General features: G+C 34.9%; 1 protein-coding gene across 8 annotated transcripts in view; it reads right to left on the reverse strand.

The window, feature by feature from the left end:
* Window positions 1–15,494, reverse strand: part of RBBP8 (RB binding protein 8, endonuclease) — a 91,590-nt gene that overhangs the window by 5,021 nt on the left and 71,075 nt on the right. For all 8 annotated transcript variants that reach the window (XM_057699693.1, XM_057699694.1, XM_057699687.1 and 5 more), the window contains 7 exons: window positions 14,433–15,318; window positions 14,224–14,350; window positions 13,227–13,315; window positions 12,200–12,317; window positions 8,938–9,081; window positions 4,637–4,706; window positions 1,288–1,384 (listed from right to left, as the gene is read on the reverse strand). In XM_057699693.1, the coding sequence (XP_057555676.1) occupies window positions 1,288–1,384; window positions 4,637–4,706; window positions 8,938–9,081; window positions 12,200–12,317; window positions 13,227–13,315; window positions 14,224–14,350; window positions 14,433–15,318 (1,531 nt within the window). The remainder of the gene's footprint in view (window positions 1–1,287; window positions 1,385–4,636; window positions 4,707–8,937; window positions 9,082–12,199; window positions 12,318–13,226; window positions 13,316–14,223; window positions 14,351–14,432; window positions 15,319–15,494) is intronic.

Consider the following 15,494-nt stretch of genomic DNA (forward strand, 5'->3'; position numbering starts at 1 on the left):
GAAAAATTTAGGAACTGTAACATATAGACAATGTTTAAATACACGGGACTTGCACTTTCACTCCTGGTCAAGAGGGAGTAACAGGGAACAGAATTACCCTCTACCTTAAAAATTTGAAAAAGAATGGAATAAAATGCACGAAACAATGTTTTCAGAGACTGGATAATAGCACAAAAAGTGATTCCTGAGAGAAGGAAAGCAAATTAACAGTGTTTCTAGCAAAGGAACTTTTTTCTAATTGGTAGTAATAGTTCCAGTTATAACTAAAAACTGGAGGTTACTTAGTATAGACCATATTCCTTAATTAAGAAATCATGGTATATTCAATTTGTGTTATGAAAACTCATGATACAGGAGGTTTTGCTTGTATCACCAAACTGCTTTCCAAAATAGTGATCTCAATTTACACTCCCACTGTTAGTATATGAGAACATTTTTCTCACCAAATGCTTACCTGCACTGTAACCTATTCATACATAACTTTAATGTGCTTGGTTATCAAATTTTCTAGCCATAGTTTTTAAAAAGAAAATTTAAAAGGGGAAGTACATTGCTAGAAGCAGGTATCCGACAGCTAAATCATAGCAAGGGAAGAAATAAAAACACCAGGTTTCAAAAAAAACAAAGAACCTGCCAAGCATTATTTAGTAAGAGGACAATTAGCACAACCTACTTCAAGATATACTATCTAGTCCAAGACACCCAGTGTATAAAAGGAAAGTACAACTGTGTTTTAAGGATGAAATAGGGCCTATTCATCATATTTTGTTTAGAAAGGAAAATGTTTGGGGGGAAAATATAATAAGAGCTTATGGTTGTATCATTTAGAAAAAACAATTATGGGTATATCTCATTTCCTGAGAGTGCTGGTGTTTAAGTAAAAAATAAAACATCAAAGTTTCCAACTGAAATGTCAAAATTTCCCCCAAATAGTGTATGCATTAAAGCCTCTGCTGTAACATAACACAAGGGGGGAAAAATTAAAAGATATACAAATAAATATAGAAAAGACAAATGGCACAAATGTCTTAAGCTGGAAATAAGAATTAGTGCTTAGGCTCCAGATTCACTTAAAGAGAATCTAAGAGAAATTGAGGGCTTTCGTTTTCACCTATTTATATCTCTTAGGTCCCAGCCAGTATGTATGCTCTGTGTATTCACTCTGTTACTCCTGGCTCAAACTCATTTCTAGATGCAAATATGGCTCATATCTATAATTTTTAAAATCATGCATATAAAACTATACTTTAAAAAACCCTAAATAACAGTATTTACATTCGTACTTACAATTTCACATTCCTTACATGTGTGTCCAAGCAATTTTCTTCTTTCTTCTTTTTTCCGAACCACCTCAATGTGAGGAAAATTTTGTAAGCTAGTCTCTCTGGGGGAAAAATGAATTAAATTTATCTGTTACTAGAGAGATCTTTGGTTTAAGTTTTAAATTAGCAAAGGTGAGCATCCAGAGGAGAAATAGTCCCCAAACATTCATTCATTTTACTTGAAATGCTTCCTCAGTATGTGAGAAAAGCAAGCATTTCTTCACTTACTCTTCAGTAAAATATTAAGTGCCTACTACACAGCAGGTGTTTTTATAGATATATTTCCCTAACTGAAAAAGATTATTATTTGTTACTTTTGCCTCTGTCTAGCTGAAAATAATTATTAGGTTGGGAGGTAAAATATAAAATAACCTAATTATAAAGGAATGCTGTATTATTAAACTCAGGAATTGGTATTCTATAACGTAACTAAGAGAATACTGCCTCTGTTAATCAGTTTCTGGTACTAAGAACCCATAAATCAGGGCTAACCTACTCCTCCCTACAGAACAGATGTATTTGTTTGTATGTCACTTGCTATTTTCTCTAACAATTTATTTTGCTGCTTCCATCTACCTTACATTCTTCAAAATATTAGGCAATTATCATTTGTGCTTGTCCTTAAATGGATCAGATCCTATTGTGAACCACTGGAAACCTAGGAAGGGTCAAAGCCACTGAGATATGGACTGATGAAATATGCAGTTTTTTTTTTTAAGCTCTTTATTGGAATATAATTGCTTTACACTGTTGTGCCAGTTTTTGTTGTACAACAAAGTGAATCCACTGTATTTATACATATATCCCCATATCCCCTCCCTCCCGAGACTCTTTCCCACCGTCCCGAGACTCTTTCCCACCGTCCCTATCCCAGCCCTCTAAGTCATCACCCATCATCAAGTTGATCTCCTTGTGTTATGCAGCAGCCTCCCACTAGCTATCTGTTTTACAGATAGTGTAGTGTATCTATGTCAATGCTACACTCTCACTTCATCCTAGCTTCCCCTTTGTCCCCCATCCCATGTCCTCAAGTCCATTCTCTACATCTGCATCTTTATTCTTGCCCTGTCACTGGGTTCATCAGTACCAATTTTTTAGATTACTTATACATGCATTAGCATACCGTATTTTTCTCTTTCTGGCTTATTTCACTCTGTATGACAGACTCTAGGTCCGTCCACCTCACTACAAATAACTCAATTTCATTCCTTTTAATGGCTGAGTAACATTCCATTGTATATAGGTGCCACATCTTCTTTATCCATTCATCTGTTGATGGGCATTTAGGTTGCTTCCATGTCCTGGCTATTGTAAACAGTGCTGCAATGAATTGTGGTACATGTTACTTTTTGGATTACAGTTTTCTCAGGATGTGTGCCCAGTAGTGGGATTGCTGGGTCATATGGTAGTTCTATTTTTAGTTTTTTAAGGAACCTCCATACTGTTTTCCATAGTGGCTGTACCAATTTACATTCCCACCAACAGTGCAGGAGGGTTCCCTTTTCCTTGTGCCCTCTCCAGCATTTACAGTTTTAAGATTTTTTGATGCCATTCTGACCTGTGTGAAGTGATACCTTGTTGTGGCTTGGACTTGGAGATATGTAGTTCTTTGGTAAGAAAAAGCAATCAGGAAGCATGGAACATTTCTTTATTAATACACTTGCATCCTGCTTTAAAAAGCCCAATATAGAAAACCGCCAAACTTACAAGATAAGTAAGTGAAGACTTATGTAACATCATATGCATTTGTTTATAATAGAAACATCCCCAGTGAACTTAAAAGTCTGACTCACAAAAACTGACTTTTAAGATGACTTGTGGGTAACACATCTCTTCCTTTGAGTTAGTTGGCAAGTACTGTTCTTCAAAAAAAAGCTTTAAACGCTCTATTTCAAAACATATCAAGTTATAGGTCCTTTTTGTGCTTAAATACAAGAACTCTCTGGAGCAACTGGTCTTAAAAAAGACCAAGAAACAAAAGATAAAGAAATATTGCCATGACTATACTTTTTTTCAAATAGTTTATGGAATCTTAAATTTCTATAGAATATAATTTAGCCATATCCTTTCCTCTGAATCTCATCTATTTTTTCTCTGTAGTGTACTATAATGCACCAGGGAAACCACTAGTAGACTGGCAGCTGCAGCAGATATCAAGAAATCACCTAAAAGGTTACTAACCTTCTTGTCCCTGACATTACACAACCCATCTTCCCAGAATTTGCTAGTACTCTCAGTGGAGAAAGGGACCATACTAACTCTTGAGACTTATACCATCCCTACATCCCTGCATCTCCAGCTATCTAATGGTTTCAGAATAAATAAAACTACTCATGTATTTTTTATTAAAGTTAGTGAACCCATACTAGAAACATTGGAAATAACAGTTTTTATTCTGCAATCTTACTTCTAGGAATGTATTCTAAAGATGCATAGGAAAAAATTTGAAAAGAGAATGCACAACTGCAAGGGACTGAAATGCATCAAACATATTTAAATCCATGAGTTCATAACGATACTTAAACAAGACACTCTCTAGTCACATTTGAGATGCTAGGGTACTATTTCTTTGGAAAGGTGGTAAACAGAGGGAAAGAATTAATCATTTAGCAATAAAATGACAGCTCCTATCTATTAGAGTCTTACAGGCATCAGTAGAAATTTACCTTGGCCTGTCAGATTTCTAAATTCCTGACAAATCAAAGTATAAGGAACAACTTTGCTTACTGAGTGACTTAATTTGCCAATATCATAACTTAAAGAAAAAAAGCATAAAAAGTTTTTTTTAAATAAATTGCTATGCCTTAATTCACTTCTAGAATGAAGAGTACATGACTGAAAGTTAGAGAATTTGCAATATTTGCATAAAAGGCAGGAAGCAGCATTATAGTTTAAAATCAAGATGCTTAATTTCTTTTTTTAAGATTTAAAAATTCTCATAAAATAATTCTGAGGCACAGTCTAAGGCTTGCCACCTGAAGTTTATACTATATAAAAGTTGTAATATTCAATAAATTCCTGAAGTTCAAATAAAGTTCACAATAAAATAGGACAAGAATAAAATACATTATAATAAAGCAGAGAAAATAACTGTCATCATTGTCCCAAAAAGGGTAGTAGTGGTAAAAAATTTTCCTTATTTTAAAAATTTGTCATTTTTATACCTGAGTTCCATTTTTGTTATGGTCATAAAGTAAATGATATGCATTCTATTTTAACCAAAGTAGCAATTTTAGTAGTTCAGAGATCTTCTGACAAAGACAGCTCTGCTGTACTTCCAATCACATTGCTAGTATTAACCAAGGCCAACCTACCTTTCATCATCTTTAAAATATGGCTCCACAAATGCTTTCTGTTTGACTTTATCTTGTTTATCACCAGGAGCTGTAAATAAAACAAGCATACCACAAACTGAATGTAGAACTTAGAAATAATTAGCTTTTTCTTGGGGGAAAAAAGGACAGATACCAAAACTTCTGTTTTTATTAGATTTCATACTCTAGATCCCTAGGCAATTAGTTTAAATTTTCTATAACAAATTCTTTCCTTTCTTTTTCATCTGCATAATAAGCAGAGTGATGATTATCTCACCTCAGAATTACTGAAGAGATAAAAATCGTAACTATGAAAGTATCTTAGACTTTAAAAGAACTACTCAGATGCCCATTATCATTTGGCAGCAAACAAGATAGCTTTTAATTTGTTCATTTATTAGTCCTGTTGATTTTTATACTGTGTCTTGAAGGTAGCTGATAACTAGGAAGTAAAGAGATTTTAAAAAATTATCAGAAAATTGGTGACAAAATAAGAACTAGAGCCCATGGACCTGAATCCCAAGTCTACTGAGTCTAGACTCAAATAGCTAATTGCTATCATCTATTCAAATAATCAAAATTTACTGAGCATTGTGCTAAGTTCTGGACATAAAATGTAGAACAGGAGAGACCAGGTCTCCTGTCCTCATGGAGTTTACACTGCAGTGAGGAAGACAGACATTAAGCAAGCAGACAGCTAAGGCTACCTGAACGTGAAAGGTAGTAACTGATGAATACAGAGAAGTCAGCTGTGAGAAGAAGTAAGAATGCGGAATGTTCTAGGTAAAGGTCCTCAGTGGCAAAAAGTTTGGTACATTATAAGAAGTAAGAGGAGGACAGTGTGGTTGAGATTTAGCAAAGAAAGGGAAGTGCTGTGGAAGATGAGGTTGGGGGTGGGGGTTGGGCAGGTACCAGATCATGATGGGACTTGGAGGCCAAGAGAAGGAGTTTGCATTTTACTGTAAGTGCAATGGGAAGCCACTGAAGACTTTTTAACATTATCTACTTTGAGGCATAATTTACACACACTGATGTTAAGTGTACTATGATGAATTTTAACCAATGTATATTCCAGTGTAACTGCTACCCAAAACAAGACAGAAAACATTTCCAAGAAAGTTTCCTATTCCATTGTTTCTCTTGCACAAGAATGTTCTCTTATGTCTCCCCCCTCCCCACAATCACTGATTTAATTTCTACCCATTGCTTAGTTAAATCTGTTTTAGAACTTATCAATGAGATTATATAGTATGTATTCTTTTTCATCTTGTGCATTTTCTAGCACAAGTTTTGGAGACTGATCCATGTTGCTGAGTCTAGTAGATCCCTACTTTTTGTTGTGAAACAGTATTTCATCATGAGTATACCACAGTTTATTCACCTGCTGATGCACATTTGGGTTGTTTCCAGTTTTGACCTATTACAAATAGCACTGCTATGAACATTTTTGAACACATTTTCCCGTGAACATGTTTTCATTTTTCTTGGGTATATACCTAGGAGTACAACTGCTGGGTCACAACACAGGAATATGCTTATGCTTAGCTTTACAAAAAACGGACCAACTTCAATAAAGCTGTTAAAAAACCCCCACTGAACTGTTTTTCAAGATATAATCAATTTTCTACCCCACCAGAAATGCATGAGAGTTCCAGCTGCTCTTCACACTTGCTAATGCTAGATGTTACCAATCTTTTTAACCATTTCTATCAGTGTGAAGTGTTATCCCCATCCCTGATGTCCAAGAATGTCAACCATCTTTTCATGTGCTAATTGGCCATTCGGACATCTTCTTTTTATTGAAGGATTTTTAAACAAGAATACAATCCAATTTAAATTTAAAATAAATCACTTTTAACTCTCTGCAGAGACTGGGCTAGAGATAAGAGATAACTGACATAAAAAGACCAGTTAGGAGGCCTGGACTAGAACAGGTAGAGATCAGAGTGGTTGAGACCAGGGTAGTGGCTACAGAGATGGAGAAGTGCAATGTTGTGAAATATATTTTGGAGTTAGTGCTGCCAGGGTATAAGAGTGGGCATGAAGGTCAAGTGAAAGAAGTCAAATGTGACTCCCACATTTCCATCTTTAGTAAATGGAAGGATATTTATTGAGGCCTAATGAGACCCAGAAAGGCAGAGGAAGATCAAACTTGGGTAGAAAAATAAAGATTTTTAATCGAAATATATTAATTTTAAGGTGCTTATAAGATGTCCAATATGTAGTTGGAATCAAGTCTGAGGTTCAGAAGAGAGAGGACGAGACTGGGAGTAATGAATATACAGAAACGTCTTTTTCACTTGTCTTCCAGAACAGCACATACTCTCGTGTTCCTCCTACTTCATAGGCTGCAGCTCCTTCTCAGTTTCCTTTGCTGGTTTCTTTTTTGTTTCTCTGACCTTTTAAAGTTGCCATACCCCAGAGGTCAGAACTTGAAGTACTCTTTTTTTCTATTTATATTCAATACTTGGGTGCTTTCATTCAGTGCCATGACTTTCGGCTCCATCTACTTGCTGTTCACTTCTTGCCCCCTAAATAATTTTTTTTTTAAATTCTGGATTTCTTGTCCAAACTTGACACATGTCAATTGCCTACAAACACCTCCACTTGAATGTCTAGTAAGTACTAACATGTCCATAACTGAGCTTTTGATATCCTCCCCGAAACCTGCTCCTTCCTATGAGGAAAGACTAGGTAGAATTTTGTGACACGGGGGTCAAGAAAATGAAATAAATGGACAAAAAGTCCTAAATTCTATGCCTGAGTGACTGGAAAAAATAAAAAAGTCTGAAGGGTCACTTGGTAGGAAATAAATGGAAACTGGCTTAGATCTATGTTAAGTTTAAGCTATTGAAGAGACACAAAAGTCGGATTACTAAGAATGCAGGACTGGGATTCATTGGCGGAATCATACTAGAGATGCAGATTTGGAGTTTTATTTTCAGAGGTAATTAATAAAAGCATGAGAGAAAATGAGTGTGAGGAAGAAAACAAAGTCCTGGGGATACTCTAAGAAACAGAAGTTGGCAGAGATCAGGAGATCAGTGCAGCATTGCCACAAAAGCAAGTGAGAAGAAATTCTGGGATATTCAGTGTGAAATGCAACTTAAAAAAAAAAAAGGATAGAAATTAATAACTATACCTTATAAAAGAATATCTTTTTTTTTTTTTTGAAGTGAAACCAATTTGCAAAAGGCTCTCCTTGGGGGAAAAATGAATTAAACAGTTGTGAATTTTTATCACGAAATTTGCTTGATGAAATTTTTGCTATGGGATGAGCAAGCAAAATCATGCTGTTTTATATCTCTGGTTACGGTCTCATCCTATGGGCTATCGCTTTGAAAAACATAAGGAAAATATCAAGATAGATTTATATTCAATGCTTTGGCTACTGCCATAGCAGAAGGTGTGCTCATTTAAGCCAGTATAAAACAACCTTTGCACTAAATTAAAAATTCTGACCGTTTTACTCACAGTAAGAAAATGAGTTATTTAGCAAGAATTTTAACTAATTTTCATTTCAGATTATCTACTTAAGAGTTTCACTTATTCTTCTTTTGATTGCTATCCTACATTATAAATTACTGCTTCTAATGAAACAGATCTGAAGAAGAAAGATACAGTAAAAGTACTCAAGCAGGAAATGGGTCTGAATTTTCTGCAAAACTTCCTCTTTTCGCTCAATTACAATAATTCATATAATAATTCACTTAATTACGATATCATTTAACAAAGAATTTTCTCAAAACTTTTATAAGCTGAGTGAAAGGTTCATAGAAACCCTCTGAACTATTTTTGGTAACTCTTCTATTAATCTGAAATTACCTTTAAAAAAAAAAACTGACTCAGGCCTTTGGACTCAGACTGAAACTACATGTTGACTCTCTTGGGTCTCCAGCTTATCACATGCAGATCTTGGGACCTCTCAGCCTCCATAATCACATGAACCAACTCTTTATATTAAATGGTTGTTTATTTATATTACATGTTTGCTTGTTTGTTTATATTACATCCTATTGGTTCTATTTTTCTGAAGAACCCTAACTAATACAGTCACCAAGTGGCCATTTGAAAAATGTTTCTATATTCTCCCCCATTGAAAACCTTGTCTATTATGTTAAGCGCTCCACTGAAACAAACATAAAAAACGAAACAACAAAAAACCCAAAAAGAATTTATTCAAGAAGCATGAACCTTTAATTGTTAAGATACCTTATTAAGATTCTGTTATAAGCATGATGTCTTAATTTAGTAAACTCAGTGTAATGGAAAAACCATAATTAGAAAGAAAATTGTCTTACAGTTTGGTTTTTTGGTAGTAGTTGACAACTCCTTCTCTCCAGCTGCTACTTGGGGGAAGCTATCCGCCAAAAAGGACTCATACTCTTCATGTGTAGTCCGATCAAACATATCTTCCAAGCTATCATTCAATTTTCTTTCTCCATCTATATGAAAGAGCATTGGCTTAAGGCAACAAGCAAGCTTTTTGCTTTCTTAGACCAATGTGAAACTTGTAGGAACTACCACAATATAATTCAGATGTGTATGAGGCAAGAATAAACCCCAAGCCTGAGTAGTTACTGCACATTTACAAAGGTTTTATGTTATGCCTTCAGATGTCCTTTACTCATGTGAAGAGAATGCTAGTTTTTGTTGCTGTCATTATAAATATTAAAAAGTCTTTCTATCAACTCATGTATCAATATAATTCATACTAAACCAAAAGGAACTACTGAAAGGAATTGTGAAGAACAGAAAATACGGTGTAATAAATGGTGAAAAATATGAAGTTTAAATAAACTGTGTATAAATAAGTGACATCAAAATCTCTACAGAGTTTTGTTTACCTGATTATTTTTTTAATGTGGTAGCAAAAAAGTATTTTCTTGCACTACCATTAACACTTGGTAGTTCAGTGTTACAGACATAACGAATTCAATTCCATATTTGATATGCAAGGGGCTAACTTCAGCTTCAGAGTACTAACTACACTTCCATTATATAATCACATTTTTAAAAACACCAGTTTGCTAAAATTAGAAATAGACTTAATTGGCTAACAAATATGACAAAACTGAAGCCTGCCAAGATTACTCTATATAAAGTAACTACGACCTTCCCCAATGTAGACACTCTAGCACCTCACCCCGTTTTACCTTCCTCTAGCACTTACCGTCATCTAGCACACCATACTTGTTTGTTTATCCTGTTACAATGTAAGTTCCATGAAGTAGGTATTTTTGTTCTGTTTACTATTATCTCCAGTTTCTGATACAGAACTCTCTCTCAATAATTCCTGAATGATTAAACATTTGTCCTTTTCCATTCTGAGGGTTAAACTTGTAAGTAAAAACAACTTCTATGTGCCAGGCAGCATGCTAAGCATTCCCAAAGCATACTGTATGTGCTGTCAGCAAACCACAATAAATTGTTGATTTATTTTTTTGTTGGTCAGACTTCTGATTGTAAAATACTTGTGGACAGAAGACTATATCCTTATTGATCTTTCTATCATAGCATCTACTAAGGCTAACACAGAGTAGAGATATAAAAAACATTTTTTCAATTATAATATTAGCAGTAATTGGGAGTTTAATGGTAGATTTCATCTTTAATTCTAAGTATGAAAAAGATCTACCTTATGGTTAAAAGGGACAGACTTTTTCCAAGTATGGGCTCAACAATATCTCCTATTCCATTTGCTATGCTTACAATGTGATCTTGGCACTCCTCCTACTGAGCAACTTCCGAGTCCAGGTCATAAAAATACCATGCACTTCTACATTGCTCTTTGGGGATGCTCACTCTGGGATCCTAGTTCTCCATGTAATGAGGAAGCTCAAACTAGCCCACATGGAAAGACTATATGGAGAAGCCCTGAGACTGAATGAGGAGAGCGGTGCCAAGTATCTCTCATCTGTCCAGCTTTCTGTTGTTCCAGCTCCAGCCACCATTTGTCTACAATTGCACGAGACGCTGAGATAGAACCACCTAGCCCAGCCCTTCCTGAATTCCTGAAGCACAGAAACTATTGAAAGATAAGAAAATGGTTGTTGTTCTAATCCTCTAAATTACTGGAGTGTCTTATTATGCAGCAATGGTACTCACAATGCCTTACTTAGTCAAAATTATCTCCACTCATTAGTTTAAGTTCTAATTTCACCTCCATAAGATATTTGCTTCAGACATATTTGGGAAACTATCATCTTAGATTAACTAGATAAATCTGAAGCCAAAGTTGTCATACTTTAGTTTTTCCCTTTTCTACAAAACTGAGGAAAACATTATCAGGAACTGGTCCCAGGAACAAAATAATCTTAAAAGCAAAGTCATCTTCTTAAGAAAGTTATTTAAGCATCATTCACTATAAAAAGACAATAAATCGCTGTTAAGGTTTACTTTTAATAGGTACTGTCCTCTCAACGTAGGCAGCCCGGTACTTGATTGTATGGATATTATTACTCAAGAACAAGGAATTAAGGCAAAGTCTATGAAAATTTTCTCTCACGTACTGCATTTGGGGCAGTGAGAGATAAGAAGCTTTCTTAAGAAGCAAGGATAAGACTGGCTATTTTACTATTGGGCCCTGAGCAGGTAGACTAGAGCATATTCAGCAGAAGATAGGAAATACATACGCAGTCGGAACGTCCTCAGTTTCTAATAAGACGATAACTGGAAAATGCTTCTGCTTTTAGCCCTGCATCCTCACGTGGCAGATCCTAACTCTTCAACATGTAAGGGTGATGAATGACAACTATTCCCAGTCAGCTGCTCTCATATCATATGCCTCCATGGTTAGGAATGTTGCTAAGGTGGTGTCAACCAAAATCCTTCCGTTGTTCCCACCTCTTTCAGAAAATCAAGGCTTTAGATGAAGAATTCAGTTTCTCACTACAAAGGGCTGTAAACCCCTAGTTCAGCCAAATTTCCTCTTCTACAGAAGTAGAATATGGCAGAGTCATTCATCATATACACTACCAACTGTAGTTTACTGTTAATTTGCAAATCTATACTAATACTTCTCGGTGGAATCCTCCCTTTTTTTCCTTTTCAAATTGCTTTGGAAAGTTATATTTCTAAAACAGGACTGTCAAGATTCCCTTTACACCTTTTATAAAAAAAATTATCTAAACCAGGGATCTGAAAACTTTTTCTTAAAGGGTCAGACAATAAATATTTTAGGCCTGTGGGACTACAAGGTCTCTGCAGAAACTACTCAACTCTGCTGCTGTGTTGCACAAGCAGCCATAGGCAATAAATAAACAAGTGAGTGAGGCTGGGTTCCAGTAAAACTTAACTTACAAAACCGGCAGCTGGCTGTAGTTTGCTGACCCCTGGAAACAACTTGAATTCTTTTCAAAATAAAAATTATTTTTACCAAAGATTTTTTTCCTGAAATGTTGAAACTAAACTTTACTAAGGAGAATTCTAGTATTATGAGAACAGGGGGAAAAAAACTGGTTTATGGTGAAGAGGTCACTTATGCTCATCAGTACAATGGTATGACTATAAACTTTCCTCCACATTTGTATTAAAATTAAAAAAAAAAAACCCAAATCTTACTTGGACTTTTTTCTCCCTTCTGCTCTTGATTCTTCATTTTTAAAAGCACAGTTTCACTAACCAACGTACAGTCCATGTCCACTGTCTCTCCTCCTGCTAATCTTGACTGACTGCCATCCTGAATAAATATTTAAAAATTCAAAATTTTAACAATAATCCCTTATGGCCTTATATTTACTTATTTTTTTGGGGGGGAGGAATATACATAACATAAATGTTACCATTTTAATCATTTTTTAAGTGTACACTTCTACTGCAGTAGCATTCAGTAATATTTACCATTACTCTTTAGGAATATACATACATTTAGGTTTAAATGCCTGTAAAACATTTTTAGCTTGGATATACAAGCATTATCTCTCAAGCCCAGGAAAAGGACTGCTGCCAAGGGAGAGAGAACTATGTGCTACCAAAATCCCTGGAGCTTCCTTTCTTCCCGAATCTGTTTCACAGAAATGAACATCAATGTACACTAAGAACAAAAGTTCATAAGTCAAATTTGATTTCTTGATGGATATATATTACTCTAGCAACTGTTAAATACTTTATTAATATGTTACCAAGTAAAAGAGAACTTCTCAAACTATGTAGAGCCTAAATATAAGCCAAAAAAGTTATTTCTGCTCTGTATTTTAATTAAAAAAATACACAGTATTTAAAAAAATAGCCAACTGGGAAAAATGAAATTTTTTTCTTGAAGGTAGATTATTTTAAGTTAATCAAGGCATATAATAGATTACTTTGATAAAAAACAAAACTATTTAAAATATGTAATTAGCATTTTACATTACCTTAAAACTATATCTTCCAGCAAAGGTCTCTAAAGTCAGAAAGTATTATTACTCTTTCAAAAATACCATAAAGTTGTAATAATAAATGTTATTATTTCATAGTTTTCTGAATAAATATATAAAGGTTCTAAGAGGTATGTGATTACCTCAAGGTCACAGAGTGAGTCAGGAGAGCAGGGTGCCTAACAATACACTAGAATAACCACATAGGCTTTAGGTTCTATTTTCTAACTTACCTTTGTGTCTACTACAGTAATATCCGTTTTATACTGAGAAAGGTCTACTCCTGGATCTATACTCCACTGGATATTTTCAAAGGATACATCTTAGATGAGGAGAAAAAAAGACACAATTAAAAACAGATTTTTAAAATCCTCATCACGTTAAAACACTACGGGACCCACAGAATGAGAGAAAAGTTTTGCAAATCATATGTCTGATAAAGGATTTGTACCGAGGATATAGAAAGCACTGTCACAACTCAATAATAAGACAATTACTCCAATTAAGAATAAGCAAAGGACCTGAATAGACAGTCCTTTAAAGAAGATACACAAATAGCCAGTAAGTACATGAAAAGATGCTTAACGTCATTAGCCATGAGGCAAAGGCAAACCAAAACCACCACTGAGATATAACTTCACACTCATAGGATTGCTAGAATCAAAAAGACAGAGAATAACAAGTGTTGGTGAGAATGTGGGGAAATTGGAACCCTCACATGCTGCTCGTGGGAATGTAAAATGATGTGGGCTCCTTTGGAAAAAAGATAGTTCCTCAAAAGGTTAAACACAGAGTTATTTCGCGTATACAAATGCTTACAGATATACATGTAAATGTGAAGCAAAGGACAGACTATCTATGGGGTGAGGAACAAGGTTTAGATGATAAATTTCAATTTTTTATATTTTTAAAAAATCTGTAAAAGTTTAAATTTTTTAAAGCTTTTTTGTAAAGAAAATAACTACATAAAACACGTAAATCTATAAAATCACCTTTAAAAGTAGGTATTAAAGATGTCAATTTATTTTTTCAAAAAGCAGAAGAGTGGCAAAATCACATGCAAAGTGAAACCAATAAGAATTGTGCTATAAAACACAGAAACACACAGGGATAAGGTATATTTTCCAAAAACAATTCAATCTATCCAAAAAAGAATGTACATAATATACCACAATACTCAATTTAAAGTCATTAAAAAAAGAGTAGAAATGCTATTTATAGTACACATACCTTGGTTGTTTTGTAGAGACTTTGTTTTAGCAATTCTACATGGATTTAACTGAAGAACAGATGCAGGTTCACATGCTCCATGGACTGACCTGTTGTTTATTTTTATAGGCTCCTGAGAACCAGCACCCTAAAACAGAAAGAATTATTAGCATCTAGGAGAAATCACAAACAACCACTGTAATCAAAATCCTTGAACATTTAACACAAACCTTCATGTCACCAAAAAGATTCTCTGTCTCCAAACTTTCACGTGGACATAGAGGAATTTTAAAGATAGGATTTTCTTCCTTTATTTGTAACAGTGTTTTATTATCTGGAGATTTACTCAAGGACTGGAGGAGGGACGCCTGTAAACGGGGCTCTTCTGGGGAATCTCTGGTTAACTCACAGCTCTGACTCAAGGCCTTCCGGCTTGAGGAAGAGCCCTTTGGAATGGGCTTCAAAGCGTCATAGAGAGTCACTTGCCTAAATCCGATTTTAGAGTTCTCACTTCCTTGGCTTTTCTCTTGACGCTGAATAGCTGAAAATCGATCAGACAGATCCAGAGGTTTATCCATCACATAGTCTCCATTCATGGAAGAATGACTATCCAGTGGAAAAGGAAAAGCATTTTCTTTATCAAAGGAGGCTTGGGGGCAGCTTACTTCATCTTCACTTTCTTCCTCGATTTTCTTCCTTTTGGTTCTGCCTCCCAATGATTTCAGGGGTACCACATGTTTATCTGTGACAGTATCTTTCATGTGAGCAATACTATCCTGTTCACTTAGGGGTTCACTTGTGTTTTTATTTATAAGCATCTGCTTATTAGAAGATGATGGGTTAGTGATCTTGTTCACTTCAGCCCCAAGATTAGGATGTGTGAAAAGGGCACCATCTTCAGATTTTGATCTAGGTTTCTCTAATCTAGGATTAGAAGTGTTGCTGAAAGGCACTGTTTTCAGATGTTTTTTATTCCCAGTCTCTAGAAGAGAAGGCGACAAACTTGTATTCAAACCTAAACTACTTTTCACACTAGAGGTAGCTCCAAATACAGGAGATGATACCCGAGTAGTCAATTCTTCTTGAGGAGGAGTCTTTGAATTAGAATCTGAAAATCTAAAAAAATAAAGAGTGGTAAAGCTTTTTTCCTATTAAAGAAATAGAGTAAAAATTAAAAGACAAGCATAATGAGAAAACTTTTGCTAATACAGAATTATGAAATAGTAAGGTCTTAACCAAAAATTTTGGTTAATGGTCTGTCTCTAATATAAGATATGTTATAGTTGCTGGCT

The sequence above is a fragment of the Hippopotamus amphibius genome, chromosome 11, assembly GCF_030028045.1.
Source record: "Hippopotamus amphibius kiboko isolate mHipAmp2 chromosome 11, mHipAmp2.hap2, whole genome shotgun sequence".
Lineage (NCBI taxonomy): Eukaryota > Metazoa > Chordata > Mammalia > Artiodactyla > Hippopotamidae > Hippopotamus > Hippopotamus amphibius.